General features: G+C 43.9%; 1 protein-coding gene across 1 annotated transcript in view; it reads left to right on the top strand.

Annotated features, from left to right (window-relative positions):
* The first annotated feature begins 8,405 nt into the window (after nucleotides 1-8,405).
* LIMCH1 (LIM and calponin homology domains 1) overlaps nucleotides 8,406-26,353 on the top strand; it is a 184,840-nt gene continuing 166,892 nt past the window's right edge. Inside the window, exon 1 of the mRNA XM_070948930.1 lies at nucleotides 8,406-8,517. Within this exon, the coding sequence (XP_070805031.1) occupies nucleotides 8,467-8,517 (51 nt within the window). The 5' untranslated portion in view covers nucleotides 8,406-8,466. The remainder of the gene's footprint in view (nucleotides 8,518-26,353) is intronic.

Genomic DNA, 26,353 nt, shown 5'->3' with positions numbered 1-26,353 from the left:
TACTCCTCCCTCCTCCCCAAAAGGTTTCCACAATTTTGGCCGCTGCTGTAGACGTTGGCTTTGAGAAGGATGAGTTGGAAAAATGAACCCACGAATATCGTTTTCCCCCCCAACGAAATAAACGCTGAATTGCTTTCGCTCTTTAAAACAACGTGGAAAACTTTGGAAAGGAAGCAAAAGAAAGGACCTTCTCTTCTGCTTTTTTTTTTCTCTTCCAACCTTTATAATACCCCCTTCTTTTGGCAGATCAGAGAGCTGAAGAGAAGAGCTACCGACACCGCGGCGAAGAGGCCCCTTCGACCTCCTATCATAGGAAGACATCAGCCACCAAAACTTCCCGGGACAGGTTGAAAGGAAAAGGTAAGAGAACCAGCTGCACCAGAGGTGGGTTTCAGCAGGTTCTGACCCAGTTCTGGTGAACCGGTAGGGGAAATTTTGAGTAGTTCGGAGAACCGGTAGTAAAAATTCTGACTGGCTCCCAGCTCCATCTATTCTCTGCTTCCCGAGTCGTAGCTGGGAGAAGGATACTGCAAAATCCCCAGTCCCTCCCCACTCCTGGGGGAAGGAAACTGCAAAATCCCCATTCTCACCTCACTCTGGAGCCAGCCAGAGGTGGTATTTGCTGGTTCTCCGAACTGCTCAAAATTTCCGCTACCGGTTTTCCAGAACCTGTCAGAACCTGCTGGATATCACTCCTGGAGGGGTTGCTCCAAGAGCAAACAGGAAGAACCAGAAGGTTTAATATTCTTGTTCCTAACTCAAGAATGGTGCCCAGGAAAGGTGCAGATTAGAGGTAGGGCAGTAGCCAAGAGCAAAAGGGGCACATAAAATCCAGATAAAGCTGAATGGAGCATCCTTTCAGGGAAATTAGAATAGATTAGATTAGAATTCTTTATTGGCCAAGTGAGATTGGACACACAAGGAATTTGTCTTTGGTCCATATGCTCTCAGCATACATAAAAAGAAAAGATACATTCGTCAAGAATCCTAAGGTACCACACTTAATGATAGTCCTAGGGTACAAATAAGCAATCGAATCATACTAGGAAACAATCAGTATAAATTGTTATATATAAATGCTTCTGTTTCTGAAGGGTGAACATGGTAGGAAAAGGTACCCACCAATTCTGCCCCGTTACTTCCCTGTTTATGAGGGCAGCCATTGGTCTGTCTTAAAATGGGACAAAACTTCAGATATGAGGGCCCTGTCCCAATGCTGGCACTTTGAGGAAACTGGCACCCGGGGGGTACTTCAATGGTTTGGGCAGCATTCTGGCTTCCTGCAGTTTGCAAATCGGTGATACCAGCCCTTTAGTCACAGTTGCCCTGACCTCTGGCAGACAGCGGGGTAAAGCGGTCCTATGACCTCAAGCAACCCCCAGCAACATGGGTGCGCTTGGACGCCCGTATTATTCCTAGGGCCTCACCAGGAATCCCATCTTTCCCCCTTTATTAGTATTTGTTTACACATGCGTGCACGCCCATAATTTCTCCCTCCCTTGCAGCGTCCGTTTCGAGGAGGAGGCAGATACCCAAAATAATTCTCACACCACCCTCAACCGAAGATTTGGCATTCAGTGATGAGTGAGTACCGCCCGCCGTGCCTGGGACGATGGGGATGTTCAGGAGATTGGCAATGCTGGCTCTTGCCAGGCCTGGGTGGAAGGATCCACTTTTCCAGGAAGTTAAATTATTAGTTAAAAGAGAATTTTTACTAGATGATGTATCGTTGGTATTTAACACCAGATAAGTCAGGGGTGTCAAACTCAAGGCCCAGGGACCGGATCCAGCCTGCAGGGTGCTTAGACCTGGCCTGCGGGCCCACCGTGAAAATAGCGAAGAATCGGCCCACGGTGCCTCTGCCAGTGAAAACAGAGCTCGGGAGGGCCACGCGTGGTCCGCCCTGGCTCCATTTTCGGCCACGACGGCCTCCTGCAGCCCTCTTCCAATAAAAATGGAAGTTGGGGAGGCCCACACAATCCTCCCGGGCTCCGTTTTCAGCCACAACAGCCTCCTGCAGCCCTCTGCCGACAAAAATGGAGGTTGGGGAGGCTGCACACAACCCTCCCGGGCTCCGTTTTCAGCCACAACAGCCTCCTGCAGCCCTCTGCTGACAAAAATGGAGGTTGGGGAGACGCCACACAATCCTCCCGGGCTCCATTTTCAGCCACAACAGCCTCCTGCAGCCCTCTGCCGACAAAAATGGAGGTTGGAGAGGCCGCACACAACCCTCCTGGGCTCCGTTTTCAGCCACAACAGCCTCCTGCAGCCCTCTGCAGACAAAAATGGAGGTTGGGGAGGCCCCACACAATCCTCCCGGGCTCCGTTTTCAGCCACAACAGCCTCCTGCAGCCCTCTGCCGACAAAAATGGAGGTTGGGGAGGCCCCACACAACCTCCTGGGCTCCGTTTTCAGCCACAACAGCCTCCTGCAGCCCTCTGCAGACAAAAATGGAGGTTGGGGAGGCCACACACAACCCTCCCGGGCTCCGTTTTCAGCCACAACAGCTCCTGCAACCCTCTGCTGACAAAAATGGAGGTTGGGGAAGCTGCACACAACCCTCCCAGGCTCCGTTTTCAGCCACAACAGCCTCCTGCAGCATTCTGCCAGCGAAAACAGGCCGGGGCCTGCTGCGCACCACCTCCCTGAGCTCCGTTTTTGCTGACAGAGGGTTGCATGAGGCCGTTGCGGACAAAAACGGAGCCTTGATGAGTGACATCAAGCTGGCCATGCCCCCCCTTATAACGCCCCCCCCAGGGTCAAACACAACCCTGATGCAGCCCTCAATGAAATTGAGTTTGAGACCCCTGAGGTAAGTTATCTAAGATGTATAAAGGTATGTCAAATGTATGTTGGAAGTGTAAAGTGTAAAACCAAAAAAACACCATCTATGGTGGACATGTGATAAAGCAAAAAAAAATAAATAAAAAAATTGGACTATGATTCGTATCTTAATACAGACAATCCTGAAAAATAAATATGAATCCAGAACTTTTTCTCTTGGGTTTAATGGAGAAAGAATTGGAGAAAAAGTTTGGAATTTTGTTAACTATACATGTTGACAGCGGATTATTGATTATTGTGGGCGCAAAAGTCGAAGGACACGTCGATTCCTACCATGGACGAACGGTTGCAGAAGCTGATGGAGTTGGCCGAAATGGCAAAATTGCTTGGATTTAAAAAAAAAAAAAGGACATAAATAACTTTTGTTTCCCCATGGAAACCGCTTCTGAACTTCGTGCTTGACGTGGCAAAGACTGAAACTTTGATTTTGGGGTTCACGGATTGACTGATAAGACTTTGGTAGAAATGACTGGTTCATACTTTGTCTCATAATTTGTCTGAAGTGGGGTAGGGTTTCCTGCGTAAGCAGGGGGTTGGACTAGAAGACCTCCAAGGTCCCTCCCAACTCTGTAATTCTATTCTATACTATTATGGTAAAACAAAAAGTTGTGATTTGCTGTTAATGCCTTATTCTACTGCAACAGAGTCGGAAGTCAATGTTCCTTTTTCTTTTCCTTTCTCTAGTCTTCCTCACTTTTCTTTCCCCTTTTCCCTTCCCCTTTATTTCCTTTTGTATTTTATAATACTTTATAACCTAATAAAAACGTATTTGGATAAGGAAGTTAGGGGCCGCTTATAACTACAGATGCATTCTTCTGAAATCTATTTACCTTCCCTACCAGTTCGGAAGTACGTGCGCTGTGCACACGTGTGACATCTTCACATCCGATTTTGGACCCTCTATGCATGCACAATGTCTTCTGCACATGTGCAGAGGGTCAAAAACAGGTTACTTCCTAGTTAAAACCAGGAAGTAACGACGTCCGGGCAGGTGGGCGGAGCCTCATGCTGACGCCACTACCAGTTCGTCGAAACATGCGTCGTTGCTGCCGCTACCAGTTTGCCTGAATGGGAGCGAACTGGTAGCATTTCACCCGTTTCTGACCTTAGGCTCTTCTTGTCTTTTTTTTTTTTTTGCAGAATGCGTTAATATTGGCCTTGTCATCGAAATCATGGGACGTACAGAGAGCCAACGGAGCTACTCCTGAGTAACTCAGGCCTGTGCAGAAACTGCTTCAGGGTAGTCCAGCCTGCCTCTTCTTGAGGAATGTCACGCCATCATCACTTCTTTTTTTAGATTTCAGTAGAGATTCTCTTTTGTGACTGGCGGTTCTTGCACGATGCTACCTGAGCCTTCTTTTGGAGACTGGAAAACTGTAAATAAAGCCAATTAAACATCTGTATAAATTGGGAGCGGGGGGAAACAAACCAAGGGGGAAATACCTTTTTTTTTTTTCTTACTAAATATTGTAAATTCCTTGAGCTTGGCTTAAAAAAAATAAAAAAGGTGAGGACAAACCTATCTGCAGTGCGACCGAGACTAAGCAGGTATTTGCATCAGGATTTTGACTTTATTCTGTATATATCAGGTTGTGTGTCTGTCATCATCAGTGGTTGATGTCACTCATCCCGGCTCCCTTACTGTTTTTTTTTTTTTTAAATGGATCTTACATGCCCGTGAACAGGTTAAAATGCTGTCAGGATAATCTAATTGCAGCTAGCGATGACTCAGAAACGATGAACGTTGGCTAACTTTTCAGTTTTTTAAAATATATATATATATATTCTGAAGTGTACATTGAGCAATTTTTTGGATACGGGCTGACGCACTTCACAATCCAGCTTGGCATATCTCAATGCACCTCCTGCTTTCCCCCAGAAATAGTTTATTTAAGCCAGCATGAAAACAACAGAAAAGATTCACTTTTCATTTACCAAAAAAAAAGAAAGAAAGAAAGAAAGAAAACAAAAGAAAAGAAAAGACAAATTTTTCTAGGAATAGAATAGAATAGAAATAATTGGAATAGAATAGAAATAATTGGAATGGAATGGAATGAAATAAAATAGAAAGAATAGAATAGAATAGAATAGAATAGAATAGAATAGAATAGAATAGAATAGAATAGAATAGAATAGAATAGAATAGAATAGAAATTGGAATGGAATGGAATGGAATGGAATGAAATAAAATAGAAATAGAAAGAATAGAATAGAATAGAATAGAATAGAATAGAATAGAATAGAATAGAATAGAAAAATAGAGTAGAATAGAATAGAATAGAATAGAATAGAATAGAATAGAATAGAATAGAATAGAAATAATTGGAATGGAATGGAATGAAATAAAATAGAAATAGAGAGAATAGAATAGAATAGAATAGAATAGAATAGAATAGAATAGAATAGAAATAATTGGAATGGAATGGAATGAAATAAAATAGAAATAGAAAGAATAGAATAGAATAGAAATAATTGGAATGGAATGGAATGAAATAAAATAGAAATAGAAAGAATAGAATAGAATAGAATAGAATAAAAAATAGAATAAAAAATAGAAATAATTGGAATGGAATGGAATGAAATAGAATAGCAATAGAATAGAATAGAATAGAATAGACTGATGGACAGTGGAAACAATAAATCAATGGAAAAATAGAATAGAATAGAATAGAATAGAATAGAATAGAATAGAATAGAATAGAATAGAATAGAATTCTTTATTGGCCAAGTGTGATTGGACACACAAGGAATTTATCTTTAGTGCATAAACTCTCAGTGCACATAAAGAAAAAAAATAAAATATATTCATCAAGAATCATAAAGAGACAACACTTAGCGATAGTCATAGGATACTAAATAAGCAATCAAATCATACCAGGAAACAATCAAAACAATATAAGTTGTAAAGATACAAGCAACATGGATATAGCCATAAGTGGGAAGAGAGAGGTACTAGTAAGGATGAGAAGAATTTACAATCTTAGTAGTTAATTTGTTGTGGGAATGAGTTGTTTAGCAGAGTGATGGCATTCGGGGAAAAAAACTCCTTGTGTCTTGTTGTTCTGGTGTTCAGTGCCCTATAGTATTTGTTGGAGAATTCACCGCTCTAAAATATACATAGCAGGCAAAAGAAAATACACATTTATGCCCAAAGTCGAGGGGAAATGCTTGCCATTCCAAGCTTGGATTTTACAGGAACATTTAATTTTCAAAAGAGGGGAGACGGCCTGGGCTTTCGTTTACACCCCCTCTTTCTATACGTCCCCGATGTTTGCAAGGTGTAGTTGTTCTGTCCCAGCTACGGACCCCAAAGAACACAGCACACCACAAAAGCTATATAAAACTTAAATTTACTAAAATAACTCAATCTTTTTCAAAACAAAGGCTGTTAATAAACTTTCTTAACAGCCTACAAGAAAACAAAGATAAAGTAATCACAATCTTACTAAGGTTGGCCGAAAGCCCAGAAGCAATTTGCAGAGAATCCAGACGCGAAGGAGAGTGAGCTAAAGTTGTTCCCTACAAATTGCTTCAGTCGGCATTCCACCTTAAATAGGCGAAGGGAGTGGCCAATTAGCCCCAAGCCTTACTCTCGAGGAGATCTCCTCCTGAGGAGCCACTCCTGCCTTTTGGCAGCTCTGCGCGCCCGTCCATCGAGAAGAGGCTCCTCCTCTTCGTCCTCTTCACTTAAGGGAGCTTCTGGAGGTTCTGAAGGCCCTGGCTGAATCCCCGCCTCTGGCACCACATCTTCTCCAGCCTCCTCATTGTCCGACTCGAGTGCCAGCTGCACAGGCTGCTGGCGCAGCACCACACCAGCCTCCTCGCTGTCAGAGTCAGCTACAATCCTCACAGGCCGCTGACGGGCCACGACAGTAGTAATGTGGGAAGCTCCAACACCACAATTCGGCAAAAGGCCCCTCTCTACATAGGAAGAACCCAGATGTTTGGGGGGAAAGGGCTACTCCAGACCCAGGCAGCCCTTCCCCAAACTCCCATATGACAGGTCCCATTGCACGACCTTGTTGTTAAGTGAATCACTCTGAGTGTTAAGTTAGTATTCTGATTGTTAAGCGAATCTGACTTTGCTGGTCGCAAAAGGGGATCAGGTGACACCCCCTCCCCCCCCAGGACACCGCGATGGTCATGCGTCAGTTGCCAAGCATCTGAATTGTGATCACAGGGATGTGGCCAAGGTCGTAAGCGTGAAAAATGTTCCCAAGTCCCTCTTTTCAGTGCTGTCACAATGGTCACTAAACGGACCGTTGTAAGTCGAGGACTACCTGTATTGGAAGCCTGCTATCATGGGTGGGTGGGGAGAATTTTCGATTTTGATCACGTGATCACGGGGATGCCGCAAAGGTCATAAGTGTGAAAAACAGCCCCAACTCGCTTTTTTCAGCACTCTTGAAACGGTCACTAAACGGACCGTTGTAAGCCGAGGACTACCTGTATATCAGAAGCCTGCTATCATGGATTGGGAGGGGGGGAACTCTCAGTCTTGATCCCGTGATCCCAGGGATGCTTGAAAGATCGTTAAGTGTGAAAAAACCACTCCCAAGCCCCTTTTTTTCAGTGCCCTTGCAACAGTCACTAAACGGACCGTTGTAAGTCAAGGACTACCTAAATTGGAAGCCTGCTATCATGTATGGGGGGAACTTTTGATCCCCATTCTGTGATCACAAGAATGCCGCAAAGGTCGTAAGTGTGAAAATTAGCCCCAAGACGCTTTTTTCAGCACTGTTGAAATGGTCACTAAATGGACTGTTGTAAGCCGAGGACTACATGTATATCGGAAGCCTGCAATCATGGATTGGAGGGGAACTTTCAATCTTGATCCCGTGATCCCAGGGATGCTTGAAAGATCCTAAGTTTGAAAAAAAACCCTCCCAAGCCCCTTTTGCAACGCTCACTAAACGGACCGTTGTAAAATGAGGACCAGCTCTATATTGGAAGACCTGCTATCATGGATTGGGGGGGGTGAACTTTCAATCTTGATCCTGTGATCCCAGGGACGCTTGACAGATCCTAAATGTGAAAAAACCCTCCCAAGCCCCTTTTTTCCTGCACCCTTGAAATGGTCACTAAATGGACTGTTGTAAAGCGAGGACTACCTGTATATCGGAAGCCTGCTATCATGGATTGGGGGTGGAGGGGAACTTTCAATCTCGATCCCGTGATCCCAGGGACGCTTGAAAGACCCTAAGTGTGAAAAAAAACCCCTCCCAAGCCCCCTTGCAACGGTCACTAAACGGACTAAACGTTGTAAAGCGAGGACTACCTGTATAATTGGGAGCCTGCTATCTCATGTTGTGTGTGTGTGTGTGTGTGTAGGAAACTTTCTCCCCCCCCACACACACAACACTCGCCCCCCTCCCCAAAACCAGGACCGAAGGAGCGAGCAAGCAAGGCTGCTCTGCTCGGGAGCGCGCCTTGGGGGGGGCCGCCGGGGCCGCGCCTGGAGGGGGCGGAGCCAGCGGGTGGGGGCGGAGCCTGTCTCTCCGCATGCCCGAAATCAGCCGGGGCCGCTCCTGCCGATCAGCTGCTCAGCCGCCGCAGGAGGAGGAGGTGGAGGAGGCGATCTCCGCCCGCTCCTCCTGCTCCGCCGCTTGGGACCCTCTGCGGATGGCACAGCCGCCCCAGCCCGCCCTGGCCGAAGCCCGGCGCTGGATCCAGGTAGGCAGGCAGGCAGGCTGGGTGGGTGGGTGGCTGCAGGGGAAGGGCCGGCCTCGCCTCCCCCGCCTCGCCTCTTCAGCTGCGGCATCGTCCGCACCTGCCTTCCCCTTCCTTCCCTTTTCAGCCCTCTTTTCCCTCCTTCTTCTCTTCTCCTTCCTTCCCTTCTTTTCCCTCCTTCCTTCCTTTCCATGTCTCCCCCCCTTTCCCCTTCTTTTTTCCCCCTTCCCTCTCCCGCCTTCCTCCCTTCCCTTCCCTTTCTCCTTCCTTCCCTTTTCAGCCCTCTTTTCCCTTCTTCTCCTTCCTCTTCTCTTCTTCCCTTCTTTTCCCGCTTCCCTTCCCTCTCCCTCCTTCCTTTCCATGTCTCCCTCTCTTTTTTCTCCCCCCTTTCCCCTTCTCTTTTCCCCCTTCCCTCTCCCTCCTTCCTCCCTTCCCTTCCCTTCCCTTTCTCCTTCCTTCCCTTTTCAGCCCTCTTTTCCCTTCTTCTCCTTCCTCTTCTCTTCTTCCCTTCTTTTCCCGCTTCCCTTCCCTCTCCCTCCTTCCTTTCCATGTCTCCCTCTCTTTTTTCTCCCCCCTTTCCCCTTCTCTTTTCCCCCTTCCCTCTCCCTCCTTCCTCCCTTCCCTTCCCTTTCTCCTTCCTTCCCTTTTCAGCCCTCTTTTCCCTCCTCCTCCTTCTTCTTCCTTCCCTTCTTTTCCCTCCTTCCTTCCTTTCCATGTCTCCCCCCCCTTTCCCCTTCTCTTTTCCCCCTTCCCTCTCCCTCCTTCCTCCCTCTCTCCTTTCCATTTCTCCTTCCCTTTTCCAACTTCCCTCTCCCTCCCTCCCTCCCTCCCTCTCCCTCCCTCCTTCCTTCCTTTCCATGTCTCCCTCCCTTTTTATCCCCTTGCCTTCCCCTTCTTCCTCCCTTCCCATTTCCCTTTTCTCACTTTTTCTTCCCCTTCCCTCTTGCCTTCCTCTTCTCCTTCCCTTCCCGCTTCCCTTTCCCTTTCTCTTATCCCACTTCACTTCCCTCTCACTCCCCCCTCCCTCCTTTCCATTTCTCCTTCCCTTTTTATCCCCCTTGCCTTCCCCTCCTTCTTCCCTTCCCATTTCCCTTTTCCCACTTCCCTTCCCTCTCCCTCCTTCCTCCCTTCCCTTCCTCCTTCCCTTTTTATTCCCCTTTTCTCACTTTTTCTTTCCCTTCCCTCTTGCCTTCCCCTTTCCTTCTCTTCTCCCTTCCCGTCCATTACTGCTTCCCTTTCTCCTTCCTTTCACCCTTCTCCTTTCCTTCTCTTCCCCCTTCCCTCCCCTTCTCCTTCCTTTAACCCTTCCTTTCTCTTCCTCTTCTCCCTTCCCTTCCCCCTTCCGCTTTCCTTCTCTTCCCCATTTCTTCTCTTCCCCTCCCCTTCTGCTTCCCTTTCTCCTTCCTTTCACTCTTCTCCTTCCCTTCTCTTCCTCTTCTCCTTCCCCTTTCTTTCCCCTTTCCTTCTCTTCCCCCTTCCCTTCCTTCTGCTTCCCTTTTCCCTTCCTTTAGCCCTTCCCTTCTCTTCCTCTTCTCCTTCCCCTTCCCTTCCCCCTTCCTTTTCTTCCCCCTTCCCTTCCACTTACCCTTTCTTTCCCCCTTCCCTTCCCCTTTCTTTCCCCCTTCCCTCCCCTTCTCCTTCCTTTAACCCTTCTCTTCTGTTCCTCTTCTCCCTTCCCTTCCCCGTTCCCCTTTCCTTCTCTTCCCCATTTCTTCTCTTCCTCTTCCCCTCCCCTTCTGCTTCCCTTCCCCCTTCCCTTCCCTTCCACTTCTGCTTCCCCTTTCTTCCCCCTTCCCTTCTCTTGTCCCTTCCCTCACCTTTCCCCTTACCTCTTCCTTTCCCCTTCCTTTCCCCCTTCCCCTTTCCTTCTCTTCCCCCTTTCCTTTTCCTTCCCCGCTTCGCTTCCTCCGCTGCTGCCTGCAGAATTCCCCCAACTGGCCAGAGGGTTAGAGGAAGCTGGGCAGTGGGAGGGAAGCCCTCTTGGCTTTAAGCTTTTAATCTGGACCGGAGGGAAGAGAGGAGCTGAGCAGCCCGAGAAGGAAGGGCCTTGCTGTCCACTTCCCTCCCCCTCCCGGAGACACCGGTTGGAAATTGGTCTTGAGGCCGTGATTGAGGCCGGCGTTGCGGGTTGCTGTGAGTTGGGTGAGGAGGTGAGCGAGATCGTTGCTGGAGAATATTTGGGAGCTAAGCTCATCCCGTGTAGTAGGGCTCCCAACTGCCTGCTTTTTCATTTCCTCTCTCGAATTATACAACTATTAGTAGTAGTTACTGAATGAGTTGCGTAGCGGTGACTTTTGGGTGCTTACAACGTGGAAATAATTAAGTCATCCCTCTCTGGAGCGATCAAACGATCCCCCGTATCCCACCCTCTTCTCTGGAACCCAGGGTGGATGGATTTGATTGAAATCAAGTCGATTTAAACCACGATTTAAATCACCGGTAAAAAGCCTTGATTTAAATCAACACGATTTAAATCATAATTTTTAAAGAGCAACTCGCCGTTGACTCGCCGACAGTCTCAATATTGCAGAATATACCCCGTTTCCCCGAAAATAAGACATCCCCTGATAATAAGCCCAATCGCGATTTTGAGCGCATGCGCTAAAATAAGCCCTCCCTGAAAATAAGCCCTCCCCAAAAATATTTAAACGCAGAGCTGGAAATCAGGTAAGACGGCAAGAGGAGCCCCGTCTTCCTCCACGCGCCCCAAAATAATAATAAGACCTCCCCGAAAATAAGGCCAAGCGCTTATTTATTTATTGGTTCAATTTCGGGGTTTAAAAAAAATATAAGACAGGGTCTTATTTTCGGGGAAACACGATACAGCCTCATCATGTGCTACCTAACCTAAGCTCCATTTCATGCTGAATTAAACTAAATTATTCATGTATCTTAAGTAGAAAATTATCTTTAGATAGATATTTACTCCAAAAGCCTTTTATTAAAATAAATTTGATTTTAAAAATCCGATTTAAATAAAAAAAAAAATCAATTTTTTTGATATTTTTTTTAATCCACTCTGTCTGGAACCCTCAGGTAACTGCTGTATCCCACCTATTCTTCATCTTCCTCACTGAAAGTATTATTAGTATTTATTCAGTAAATTTATAGAGCCGTCTAACTCATACAGAGATCATTCTGGATGGTTACAACTGTTAAGGAATTCGCAGAGTAACCCTTGAATAGCAAGGGTGTACACATGAAAGCGATTGAGAGTAGGTACGAATCATCACAGTCAACACACAGATACACTGAGTTGTGTTTACTTTCAGGAGATAGTAAGGCACAGTCCAATAAACAGTCCAGGTCATACACATATAAAGCAGGAGATAGTCAAAACGACAGTCCAGGGATAATCCAATAACAAAGTCTTCTTACCAGTCGTCATAGTCATTCACAATAAACAGTTCTTCTGGATTTGCAAACAGTAGCATACAGAGATATCAGAGAGCAAAGAAAAACAAACCATGTTTCTAGCTCCCTCTTAAGGAGATTGGCTACAGAGCTAACCAATCAGGACACAGTATGATGCAATACAGCAGTCTTAAACCTATATTGAGGGTTTATATATGCCCAACCCAACAAGGTAGATAATACTCATAACATTTAAATAATCCTCTGGAATGGCCAGTGAATTCATACGCTTCTCTCTGGAATCATCATAAAAGGGCCTTCTCGTTTATTTTTTTTTTTCATTTATTTGTAAATTTTTGGGACTACATGCAGTTCCTATGAAATAGGCGTGGTGATCTTATATTTGTTTGATTTCCGCAAACGCTTTTTTGGTTCCATTCTGCAAAAACGGATGTGTGGCCCAGAGCAGGTGAAGGCGTTGAGTTGAGCTTGGCTGCCAGCGGATGCGTCCGTGCCGTTTTCTGGATGGTTTGGTTTTTTCCTTATTTCAACTTTTAAAAACCTTTATTGCCGAAATTGGGCATGGCCAGTCTAAAGAAAAGAAGGACTAGGGGGGTGACATGATAGCAGTCTTCCGGTATTTGAGGGGCTGCCGCAAAGAAGAAGAAGAAAATGGGGTCAACTTATTTTCCAAAGTACCAGAAGACAAGGACAAGAAACAATGGATGGAAATTAATCAAGGAAAGAAGCAACTAGAAATCAAGGAGAAAGTTCCTAACAGCGAGGACGATTAACCAGTGGAACAGCTTGCCACCAGAAGTTGTGGGTGCTCCATCACTGGAGGTTTTTAAGAAGAGACTGGACAGCCATTTGTCCGGAATGGTGTAGAATGTGCTTGAGCAGAGGGCTGGACTAGAAGACCTCCAAGGTCCCTTCCAATTCCAATTCCAATTCCTATTCCTATTCCTATTCCTACTCTACTCTACTCTACTCTACTCTACTCTACTCTACTCTACATTCTCTACTCCTATTCCTATTCCCTATTCTATTCTATTCTATTCTATTCTATTCTACTCTACTCTACTCTACTCTACTCTACTCTACCCTATTCCTATTCCTATTCCTATTCCTATTCCTATTCCTACTCTACTCTACTCTACTCTACTCTACTCTACTCTACTCTATTCCAATTCCTATTCCTATTCCTATTCCTATTCCTATTCCTATTCCCTATTCTATTTTACTCTACTCTACTCTACTCTGTTCCTATTCTATTCTACTCTACTCTACTCTACTCTACTCTACTCTACTCTACTCTACTCTACTCTACTCTACTCCACTCTATATTCTCTACTCCTATTCCTATTCCCTATTCTATTCTATTCTATTCTATTCTATTCTATTCTATTCTACTCTACTCCTATTCCTATTCCCTATTCTATTCTATTCTACTCTACTCTACTCTACTCTACTCTACTCTACTCTACATTCTCTACTCCTATTCCTATTCCCTATTCTATTCTATTCTATTCTATTCTATTCTACTCTACTCTACTCTACTCTACTCTACTCTACTCTACCCTACCCTATTCCTATTCCTATTCCTATTCCTATTCCTATTCCTATTCCTACTCTACTCTACTCTACTCTACTCTACTCTACTCTACTCTACTCTACATTCTCTACTCCTATTCCTATTTCCTATTCTATTCTATTCTATTCTACTCTACTCTACTCTACTCTACTCTACCCTATTCCTATTCCTATTCCTATTCCTATTCCTATTCCTATTCCTATTCCTATTCCTATTCCTACTCTACTCTACTCTACTCTACTCTACTCTACTCTACATTCTCCTATTCCTATTCCCTATTCTATTCTACTCTACTCCTATTCCTATTCCTATTCCTATTCCTATTCCTATTCCTATTCCTATTCCCATTCCCTGTTCTATTCTATTCCTACTCCTCCTACTCCTACTCCCTTTATTCTTGTGGATTTAATCCTCAATTCGATTCACAGTCTGGGACTGGTAAAAACGTAACAGTTCAAAGTCTTGACCAAGGACCTAAGAGCTGTTAAATATATAGGCAGTTCCAAATAGGATGGGTTTTTTTTTTTTTGTTGCAAAGTCAGGATATTCAGGTCTAATAAATTCCGGATTTCCATGTATCTAGGCAACCCTTTGGGTATTTGTTCAAGGGCTCCTCTTACTATTGGTACAACGATTGATTTCCTCCTCCACAGTCACTCAACGTCAGTTTGCAAATCGTGATATTTTGCTATTTTCCCCCCAGTTGTTTCTCTTCAACTCGTTTATCGCCTAGTATTGCAATACCAATGAACCAGATTTCCAACCCCCCCCCTTTTTTTAACCACAATAGTGATGTCAGGCGTGTTGTGGGCCAGATGTCTTGTCTGTTTGGATACGGAAGTGCCACAAGTTCTTGGTCTGTTCATTTTCAAGAACTTTGTTCCCTAGTCATTTTTGCTGCATTCGAACCCAAACTTCTGGCAAAGCTTTCAATGTGTGATTTTGCCCATGGGATCGTGACGTTGTAGATAATCCGTTTGTGAGTTGTTCCTACAGCCATTGACGATGATGATGTTGTTTCTTCTTCTTCTTCTTCTTCTTCTTCTTCTTCTTCTTCTTCTTCTTCTTCTTCTTCTTCTTCTTCTTCTCCTCCTCCTCCTCCTCCTCCTCCTCCTCCTCCTCCTCCTCTTCCTCCTCCTCCTCCTCTTCCTCCTCCTCCTCCTCATTATTATTATTATTATTATTATTATTATTATTATTATTATTATTATCTTTATTCATTAAATATGAAACTCAGTCAACTGAACATTCAAAAATGCATCACAAATACCATTGACTGGTGCTGATGGTTGATAGGGGTTGCTTCCAGCGTCCTAGGGATCAACCAAGTACATTATTATTACTATTATTTTTCTCCTATTATTATTATTATTATTCATTAAACATGAAACTCAGTCAACTGAACATTCAAAAATGCATCAGAAATACCATTGACTGGTGCTGATGGTTGATAGGGGTTGCTGCCAGCATCCTAGGGATCAACCAAGGACCTTCTTAAGATGTACCATGTTCCGAGTAGCGCAGTTTTTTGCAGTTCCGCTGGTGTTATTGCAGGAAGCTGCAATTTGTTGATGTATCTTATAAAATTCTTGGACATGGTACCAAGTGCCCCGATGACAATGGGTATCACTGTGACATGGTTCATCCATAGCCGCGTAGTTTCGATGGCCAGGTCGCGATATTTCATGACTTTTTTTCCAGTTCTTTTTCTTCGACTCTGGCATCTCCTGGTACCCGCGAGGTCAATAAAATGTACGTTTCGGTTTTCGACAACTGTGATATCTGGTGTGTTGTGTTCCAAGTGACGATCCATCTGTATTCGAAAGTCCCACAAGATGATGATGATGATAATAATAATAATTATTATTATTCTCACCTATAAAGTGGTCTCCCATCCATTTACAACCCGATTCCAAGTCAATTGAAAGACAGATGACTCACACCTGCTGAGAAACCTAATTGGTGATAAAACTGTGTCAAAGCTGGTACAGTAAAAAAACAAAAAAACAAAAACAAAAACAAAAAACAAAACAGGTGCAACTGGACAGAATAAAGTGGGTTTTTAAAAAATGATTTAATTTAAAAGCTACTGGACTATTTATTTATTTATTTAATATTTATTTATTAATCAAATTTCTATACCACCCTACTCCTGGAGGACTCAGGGCGGTGAACAGCCAAGATAAAATACAGATAATACAAATATTAAAAGCCCCTTAAAATTATTAAATATTTTGGCCGAAACACAGGTTAAAACACCCAATTTATAAAATCAAACGAATTAAAAATTTAAAAAAAGGAGAGTTAGGCCAGGCCAGCCTGCTGAAACAAAAAAGGTTTGAGAGCATGACGAAACGTGCGCAGGTCCAGGATCCTCCGTATCTCTGGGGGGAGCTCGTTCCAGATGGTAGGTGCCCCTACAGAGAAGGCTCTCCCCCTGGGGGCCGCCAGTCAACACTGTTTGGCTGACGGCACCCTGAGAAGCCCCTCTCTATGGGAGCGTACTGGTCGGTGAGAGGCTATTGGTAGCAGAAGGCGGTCTCGTAAATACCCCGGTCCGATGCCATGGAGCGCTCTAAAGGTGGTAACCAAAACCTTGAAGCGCACCCAGAAGACCACCGTGAGCCAGTGCAGCTCGCGCAGGAGGGGGGTCACATGGGAGCGCCACGTCGCTCCCATAACCACCTGCGCGGCCGCGTTCTGGACCAGGGGAGCCCCATGTAGAGAGCATTAATAGGGTAGTGTAAAAACATTGATTTATAAGTAGTGTATCCCCTTCAGATCCCTGTGTAAAACTTTTACAGACCAAAACAGGGTGGATAAAAATTGATATTAAAAAAAATTTTTTTTCTAAAAAAAATCTGATTTTTTTGTTTTAAATCTGATTTTTTTTTATTTAAATCGGATTTTTTAAAAAGTTTTTTTTATTGATTTTACTACAACAACACAACACAACATACAGAACACAAACATATAATATGTGTTTCTTTTTACATGTCAGTTTCGTTCCTCTTACTTTCTACTTTATACATTCCCCGTTTTCCTCATTCTTTATTATCATTGCCTTTATCGTCCCTTTATATCTAATTTCATTCCTTTACAATGTATAAAATAGGGTAAATAGGATTTTTTTTATCCATTTTATTTTAATGAAATGCTTTCGGAGTAAAAACCTATCTAAAGATAGTTTTCTATTTAAGATACATTCATAATTTAGTTTATTCAGTGTGAAATGGAGCTTAGTTATGTAGCATATGAGGCTGTATATTCTGCAATATTGGGACTGTCGGTGAGTCAACAGCCGGTTCGAAGAGGAGCTGCTCAGGGTTCGTATTTACTTACTTTCCCTACCGGTTCGCAAATGTGAGCCTGCATAATTTTGCTCGTATGCGCCCTGTCCTCGCATGTGCCCAGTCTTCGCGCATGTGCTTTGCCGGCGCACGCGCAGTCCGTACATGCGCCCGGCCTCAAAAATGTACCTAAATAGGATGATATTGAGTTGGGGCGGGTGGATGGCCCGTGATTTCCGCTACCAGTTCGGGAAAACCGGCCCGAACCACCTGAATACCATCTCTGGAGCTTCTGCGGGACAGAGATGACGGTTGCTCTTTACAAATTATGATTGAAATCGAGTCGATTTAAATCAAGACTTTTCACTAGTGATTTTTAAATCATGATTTAAATTGTGATTTAAATCGACTCGATTTCAATCGAATCCACCCTGGACCAAAATGAAACATATGTTCTTTGCATTAATATCTGGTGCTGTTTTAAGACTGAAGAGAAAAGCACACATGTGATTTTACAATTATAGTTTGAAAGGCAGGCAAAGATCAGTTTCCAATCCAAATTAAGCCCTGGCTGCCTTTTTTTGATCTGTCCTGTGGGAATGGTACAGGACACCAAACTATTTTTCTGTAATTTCTGTATTTTTTTTTCTCGAGCGACGTTTTGATGTAGAAAAATCAAGTTACCTTTTAGTCCCGAGAAGAATTATCATTTAAATACTGACAGGAATCTTTCATTATTCTCCCAGTCATATTTTTTTTTTATTCTGGGCTTGTCGTCTTCAAGTACATATGAATTGCAGGTACCCTGTTTCCCCGAAAATAAGACCCAACAGGAAAATAAGCCCTAGCATGATTTTTCAGGATGCTCGTAATATAAGCCCTACCCCCAAAATAAGCCCCAGCTAAGATTGTCAGCCAGATGGACGCATTTAGCACCGTATTTCCCCTAAAATAAGACCTAACCATAAAATAAGCCCTAGCATGTTTTTTCAGGATGCTCATAATATAAGCCCTACACCCCAAAATAAGCCCCAATTAAGATTGTCAGCCAGATGGACGCATTTAATACCGTATTCCCCCTAAAATAAGACCTAACCATAAAATAAGCCCTAGCATGATTTTTCAGGATGCTCGTAATATAAGCCCTACACCCCAAAATAAGCCCCAGCTAAGATTGTCAGCCAGATGGACGCATTTAGCACCGTATTTCCCCTAAAATAAGACCTAACCATAAAATAAGCCCTAGCATGTTTTTTCAGGATGCTCATAATATAAGCCCTACCCCCAAAATAAGCCCCAATTAAGATTATCAGCCAGATGGACGCATTTAGTACCGTATTCCCCCTAAAATAAGACCTAACCAGAAAATAAGCCCTAATGCGTCTTTTGGAGCAAAAATTAATATAAGACCCGGTCTTATTTTCAGGAAAACATGGTATTCCTTGATTTACGACCACAGTTGAGCCCAAAACCTCTGTTGCTAAGCGAGACAGTTGTCAAATGAGGTTAGCTCCATTTTACGATGTTTCTTGCTGGAGTTGTTAAGTGAATCGCTCCAGGTTTTAAGTGACTCTAGCTTCCCCATTGAATTTCTGGACAAATAGCTGTTTCAACCTCTTCCTGAAAACCTCCACAACTTCTGGTGGCAAGCTGTTCCGCTGGCTAATTGTCAGGAATTTTCTCCTTAGTTCTAAGTTGCTTCTTTCCTTGATTAGTTTCCATCTTTTCCTGTCTTCCATCTTTTCCAACTTCCTAACTTGATCCCCTCTTCTCTGTGGCAGCCCCTCAAATTGGAACCCTGCTATCATGTCATCCCGGTCCTTCTTATCAGTAAACTAGACGTACCCAATTTTTGCAACCATTTTTCATATATTTTAACCGCCAGCCTTCTAATAATCTTTGTTGCTCTTCTCTGCACCCTTTCTGGAGTCTAAACATTTTTGTTTTAATAATAATATGTTAAAGTCTGAACCAAACCGACCACATGTAAACAGAACATGGAAGTCTAACCTCAAACTATTTAGGGCCTAACCTGCTTGTAAACTATGATTTAAGCCGAGTAAATGATGGCTGCAGGTTTTGTGTTTGCAAAATTTTGCAAATCTAAATCTAAAACGGAGGCAATTTTTCCCCATTTTCTTAATACAGCAGGGAAGCATCTAATATTGCTATATTTAACGTGACACCCAACAGACGATCAGTGTTTTATTTTATGATGGTGGCAGGAACCAAAATGGTTTAATGTTGGTTTTTTTAAGAACGAGACCTATAAATAAAAGATTGGCTTATTTTTTTTATCACGCACTCGGCTAAAGATCCTTCACTTCAAAATTCCTTTTGAGATCCTGTAAGATGAAACCTGGGGGTCCAAGATATTTAGAAGAGGGAAGGATGGAACATAAGAACTTAGCTATATTAGTCTGATCTTTATATAGATTTAAGTTAGTAACCACGGCAGATGGATTTAGCTTTCGGTGAACGTGTGTGATCTCGCACAACGCAATCTTTGCTGCATTCATTGCCATCACTAGTTTGCAAAGCACGGCTCTTGAATCTTTATAAAGTTTATACGGTATGATAGTTTAGTCATGCAGGTAGTCCTCGAGTTACAACAGTTCGTTTAGTGACCGTCTGAAGTTACGACGGCACTTAAAAAAAGTAACTTACGACCGTTTTTTTTTCATGCCATGGCAGCATCCCCATGGAGCACACAATGAAAATTCGGAGGCTTGGCAATGGACCAGGGGTAAAATCCAGCAGGTTCTGACAGGTTCTGGAGAACCGGTAGCGGAAATTTTGAGTAGTTCGGAGACCCGGCAAATGCCACCTCTGGCTGGCCCCAGAGTGGGGTGGGAATGGGGATTTTGCAGTATCCTTCCCCCAGGAGTGGGGAGGGAATGGGGATTTTGCAGTATCCTTCTCCCAGGAGTGGGGTGGGAATGGGGATTTTGCAGTATCCTTCCCCCAGGAGTGGAGAGGATTTTGCAGTATCCTTCCCCAGGAATGGGGAGGGAATGGGGATTTTGCAGTATCCTTCCCCAGGAGTGGGGAGGGAATGGGGATTTTGCAGTATCCTTCCCCAGGAGTGGGGAGAGAATGGGGATTTTGCAGTATCCTTCCCCCATGAGTGGGGTGGGAATAGGGATTTTGCAGTATCCTTCCCCAGGAATGGGGAGGGAATGTGGATTTTCCAGTATCCTTCCCTCAGGAGTTGGGGAGGGAATGGGGATTTTGCAGTATCCTTCCCCAGGAGTGGGGAGGGAATGGGGATTTTGCAGTATCCTTCCCCAGGAGTGGGGAGAGAATGGGGATTTTGCAGTATCCTTCCCCCATGAGTGGGGTGGGAATGGGGATTTTGCAGTATCCTTCCCCTGGAGTGGTGTGGGAATGGGGATTTTGCAGTATCCTTCCCCTGCCACTCCCACAAAGCCACGTCCACCAAGCCACACCCACAGAACCGGTAGTAAAAAAAAAAAAAGATTTCACCACTGCAACAGACTCATTTTTATGACATTGGCAGTATCCTGGTGTTACGTGATCCGCTTTCGTGACCTTTCAGCAGGCAAAGTCGAATCTGGGAAATTCACTTCAACAACCGTGTTACTAGTTTAACAACTGCAGTGGTTCCCTTAACAACTGTAGCAAGAAAGGTGATAAAATAGGGGCAAAATTCACTTTACAACCGTCTCGTTTAGCATCAGACACTAGGAGCTTAGTTGTGGTCGTAAGTAGAGGACTACCTGTACAGATAGCTAAACTTGGCAAATCTTTTTGAGCTGTCAATCAATCAATCAGAATAGAGCTTGAAGGGACCTTGGAGGTCTTCTAGTCCCTTGTTCAAGCAAGAGACCCTGTACCATTTCAGATAGTTGACTGTCTAGTCTTTAAAACCTCCAGTGATGAAGCACCCAGAACCTCTGGTGGCAAGGTGTTCCGCTGGTTAATTGTACAGTGTACAGGTAGTCCTCAACCACAATTGAGCCCAAAATTTCAGTTGCTAAGTGAGACATGGGTTGCCAACATGGATCGCCAACGTCCGATGACGGATATGGCACCAGAAGAAGCGAGACACGTGTTAAGTGAGTTTTGCCCCGTTTTTACGACCTTTTCTAGCCGTCGTCGTTAAGTGAAGCGATGCCCTTCTTAAGTTAGTGACATGGTTGTTAAGTGAATCTGGCTCCCCCGTTGACTTGCCGAAGGTCTCAAAAGGAGATCACACGACCCCGTGACTCTGTCATGTGTGAACAATGGTCGTAAGTCAGTTTTTTCCAGTGCCGTTGTAACTTTGAATTGGCCACTAAATGAACTGTTGTAAGTCGAGGACTCTCTCTGTGTTGTGTGTTGCGGTTTCGTTGCAAGTTGTCCATCTGTTATCTCATTGTAGACTTACCAGAAGATGATACCAATGAGAAGGAAATGTGGGCTGATCTCTTTCTAATCAATATTTGATTACATGGTCTCTTCAATCAGGATTTGATTTATTCTCCCCGTCGTCTTTCGCTACCCTGCGGTTCTTAAAATTTCATCCCTTATATTTATAGACAAGATCCCCTGGGCAAGCCAGACGGCAGATGGTGGCACCTTCTGGTTGTAACCAGCTTAACTTGTTCTGCCCCAGCTACGGACCCCAAAAAATGCAGGACACACAAAATCCGTTCAAACCTTGGTTTACTAAATAAATCAGTCTTTTACAACAACGGCTGTTAATTAACTGCATTAACAGCCGCCAAGAATTCAAAGAGTAATAACTGAAAGCTTACTGTGTGGTTGGCAGAATGCCCAGAAGCAATTTGCAGGAAGCTGATAAGATAAGCAAGACAAGACACACAAGGTATGTGAACAAAGTTGTTCCCTGCAAATTGCTTCAGTTGGCGTTCCTCCTTAAATAGGCTAAGGGAGTGGCCAATTAGCCCCAAGCCTTACTCTCGAGGAGACCTCCTCCTGAGGAGCCACTCCTTCCTTTTAACAGCTCTGTGCACCCGTGCATCGAGAAGAGGCTCCTCCTCTTCGTCCTCTTCACTTAAGGGAGCTTCTGGAGGTTCTGAAGGCCCTGGTAGGACTAGAATTCCCAGTCTCCTGGTGATTGGCCCAGAGTCAGCTTTCAGGCCTAAGGTGGGACTAGAACTCACCTTCTCCTAGTGATTGGCCCAAAATCATCAGCCGGTTTTCATACCTAAGAGAGGACTAGAACTCACAGTCTCCTAGAGATTGACTCAATCAGTTTTCAGGTCTATGGTGAGACTAGAACTCACAGTCTCCGGGTTTCTAGCCTAATACCTTAACCATTAACCCAATCTTGTATGCTACCCATCAATATGACATATTTTCATTTGTGGACAATTGTATGTTTTTCTTAATTTTTAATGCAGGGCATCATACGATAAAGTATAATCTTTGTTAGCATTTTAATATGAAGTCTGGCTGTGCTTGGTGTAAAGATTCAAGAGAATAATTTTATATGCCTCATCCTAAAAGATTTTCCAAAGTGTTCCAGTTATGAGGTAACATTTTTAAAGCACGAACAAATACGGCCCTCTTAATTTAGCTACGTATGTCACAAAGGTTACACATTTTCTCCGGATTCAGATTAGCTCATATAATCATAGTTGCTATTGTTCTAATTGTACGGGGTTATTTTTATACTCTTAGAAACGCGAAGGATTTATTTGTTTGGATTTATTTTAATTCGCATCGTATATTTTATGGGTTTATTGATTTTGCCCTGTATTATCGCGTTTCCCCGAAAATAAGACCCTGTCTTATATTTTTTTTTTGAACCCCAAAATAAGCGCTTGGCCTCGGTTCAGACCGGTTCGAGCGAATCGGTAGTGGCGATTTGTGGGTGGTCCTGTCCACCTGCCCCGGTGATATGCCGTCCTATTTAGCCACGCTTTCTAAGCTGCACGCGCGAGGTAAGCAAATGCACGGAAGGCTGCGTGAATGCGCGGAAGTCGTGCGCTCACATTTTCGGTGCGCAGTGAACCGGTGGTAAAATTATCTGAAACCCGCCTCTGAATAAAACACACTTTTTTTTAGGCTGGGCACGTTTATGTTTTAATAAAGAACCAATCAGTGTATTAAAATAATCCCGAAGTTTGAAATGTTAACCCAAGGATGCCAAATCCTGGCATATGGTCTTCATTGCGTGAATTTTAATTTTAAGTCCATTCATCGCCTGGACTTTAAATTTGTATATCGATGTTAAAATATTTTAAAAAAAGGACTTTTTAGGAATGAGAAGACTTTGTGCGCGCAGCGAGGTTCTTTCGTCAAAGATTTCGCCTGCATTATTGAAAGAATGGTATGGGTGTCTCCTTTCAAGGAATCCGTCTCAATTTCATGGAAACAATGCGTCGGGCTTGCAAAAGCCATAGAGAGGTTTTCTCACCACAAAATTACCTGTCTTGCGGTAATACCGTTAGGCCACACCCTAATAGACCAAAGGGAGTAGGAAGGGGGCGTATCAGAAAAAGTACCCTTCCATGAATAGTTCTGGAAACATTTCTGGCTTGTCTATTCGCCTAGAAACCAGGTGATGGTGAGTTCTAGTTCTGTTTTAGGCATGAAAAACCAACTGTGTGACTCTCTCTCTCTCTCTCCCCTCATCTTTCTTCTTTCTCCCCTCTTTCTTCTCTCTCTCTTCATCTCTCCTTTCTTCTCTCTCTCCTCTTTCTTCTCTCCCCTTTTTCTTCTGTCTCTCTCCTCTTTCTTCTCTCTTTTTTCTTCTTTCTCTCCTCTCTTCTTTCTTCTCTTTCTTTCTCTCTCTGTCTCCTCTTTCTTCTGTCTCTTTCATCTTCTCTCTCTTTCTTCTCTCTCTTCTCTTCTCTTATCTCCCTCTTTCTCTCTCTCCTCTCTCTCCTCTTTCTTCTCTCTCTTTTTTCTTCTTTCTCTCCTCTCTTCTTTCTTCTCTTTCTTTCTCTGTCTCCTCTTTCTTCTGTCTCTTTCCTCTTCTCTCTTTCTTCTCTCTCTTCTCTTTCTTCTCTTTCTTCTCTCTCTCCTTTCTTCTCTCTCTCCTCTTCTCTCTCCTCTTTCATCTATTTTTTTCTCTCTTCCTCTCTCCTTTCTTCTCTCTCTCCTCTTCTCTCTTCTCTTTCATCTCTCTCCCCTTTTTCTTCTGTCTCTCTCCTCTTTCTTCTCTTTTCTTCTTTCTCTCCTCTCTCTTCTTCCTTCTCTCTCTCTCTCTCTCTCTCATCTTTCTTCTGACTCTGTCTTCTTCTCTCTCTTCTTTCTTCTCTCCCTCTTTCTCTCTCTCCTCTTCTTTCTCTCCTCCTTCTTCTCTCTCTCCTCTTTCTTCTCTCTCTCCTCTTTCTTCTCTCTCCTTTCTTCTCTCTCTCCCCTCTTTCTTCTCTCTTTCCTTTCTTATCTCTCCTCTCTCTCTCCTCTTTCATCTCTCTCTCTCTTCTTTTTTCTCTCTCTCTCCCCCCCTTCTCTCTCTCACACACACACTTATCCATCTATACAGGTAATCTTTGACTTACAACAGTTCATTTAGTGACCATTCAAAGTTATAGTGGAACTAGAAAAAGTGACTTCATACCATTTTTCACACTTAATGACCATTGCAGCATCCCCCATGGTCACATGATCGAAATTGGGATGCTTGGCAGCCGACTCATATTTATGACTGTTGCAGTGTCCCCGGGTCACGTGATCCCTTTTTGTGACCTTCTGACAAGCAAAGTCAAGGGGGGACGTCAGATTCACTTAACAACCGTGTTACTAACTTGTGATTCACTTAACAACTACAGCAAGAAGGGTCGTAAAATGGGGCAAAACTCACTTAGCAACTGGCTCATTTAGCAACAGAAAGTTTGGGCTCAATTGTGGTCCTTAAGTCGAGGATTTCCTCTATCTTTATATAAAATCTGTATCTTTTTAATATCTGCCTCTACCTCTCTACCTCTCTCTTTCTCTCATTCTCTCTCTCTCTAAACATACATAAAATAAATGTTTAAAACACATAAGTTGTCTTGACATACCTGCATGGTTTCCAGACTCTTTTCGGAATGAAAAGTCCACCCCAAAAAGTCAAACTTAACAGAATTTAGCTGTAACTTTGAAATATTAATGCTGCCGGTTTTTGAAAAAAACGTACGAAAGCTTGTATAGGAAGAACATGTGGGAAAACAGTTACCGTATTTGTCCCGCAGTTCTACAGGAAGATAAACGCAGCAATAACAATTGCACTAATTCATTTCTGCCAGGATTGTTGTGCTGCAAAAATCGCCTCTAAACCAGTGGTGAAATCCTTTGCGGTTTGCCACTGCTTGCGCATGTCAAACGCACGCTGCACACACGCATGTACAATGCATGCCGAACACACAGGTGCGCATGCACACTGCGTGCCAAACGCACACTGCGTGTGGGAAAAGGAAGCTTAAGAAGGTAAGTAGAACTGCAAGAGGCGGGAACAGCTGATCGTCGGAAATACCGGTTCAGACGAACCTACCAGTTTGCCCGAACTGGTAGCTTTTTTTTTTTTTACTACCGGTTTGCACGAACCGGTAGTTTTTATTAAAAACTTTTATTATTTGCCTGAATGGGTCCGAACCGGTAGCATTTCACCCCTGCTCTAAACTCTGCATCTGGATTCCGGTACCCTCCAAAGGATGAGCTGCTGCATAGTAGATGATTTATTTTATATCTGCTGTAAACCAGAATTCTCTAGCTGTAACCCTGTCTCTGGAGCTACTTTAATTAGTTACTGAGCGTGGGTGAAGTTTCCAAGGAGAAGAGGTTTATTTCAGGGTCCGGGGCTGAAATCTGACAAGCTAAATTATTGGATAGGCAAAAAAACAAACAAATAAACAAACAAACCAAACGACAACCAGCAATATTTTCAGCAATGGGTAACCTTTGGAATAAATAAGTTTGAAAATGGGTTGCTTTTCAAATTGAAATGGGCGTAACAAAGTCATTTTGTAGGGGCCTTAGCAGGTTCTATCCGGTTCGCGCGAACTGGTAGCGGCGGCTGCGGGAGACTCCGCCCAACTGCCCGGACGTCATCACGTCCCGTTTTTGACCCTGTGCGAATGCGCGGAAGGCTCTGCATGCGCAAAGGTGGCGCGTGCACGGAGGTGGCGCGTGCGCTCACATTTGTGAACCGGTAGCGAAGGTAAGTGACTACCACTCCTGGTCCTCAGTGTCTCAGTTAACCAGGTTTGATTTTGCTGGTAAGGAGAATACGGTTTGGAAGCTGAAAAATGGAAGTCATTTGCTTCGGGCTTTTCTTATTAGAGGTAGTCCTCAATTTACGACGACCATTGAGCCCCACAATTTCTGTTGCTAAGCGAGAGACAATGGCTACGTGAGGCTTGCCCCCATTTTGCAAATTCTTCTTCCCGCCATTGTTAAGGGAATTGGTTGCAGCTGTTAAGTGAGTAACACAGTTGTTTAAGTGACTCCGGCTTCCGCGGGGATTTGCTCGTCAGAAAGTCGCACAACTGGCGACACCGCAACCGTCAAGCATGTTGGCTCCACTAGGATTTTGGATAGGATTTTGGAGAGATCCAGCTCCCCAAACACAACAAACCCTCTGAAGTGAACTCAAAGATTCCTTTATTAGGAGTGCCGGCAGCCCCGGCAAAAAGTTTCTCTCTCA

This window comes from Pituophis catenifer, unplaced genomic scaffold, assembly GCF_029215685.1.
Source record: "Pituophis catenifer annectens isolate HBS135680 unplaced genomic scaffold, rPitCat1.0.hap2 SCAF_8, whole genome shotgun sequence".
Classification (NCBI taxonomy): domain Eukaryota; kingdom Metazoa; phylum Chordata; class Lepidosauria; order Squamata; family Colubridae; genus Pituophis; species Pituophis catenifer.
The sequence above is the reverse complement of the archived record's forward strand: the minus strand, read 5'-3'. Positions and strand labels throughout refer to the sequence as shown.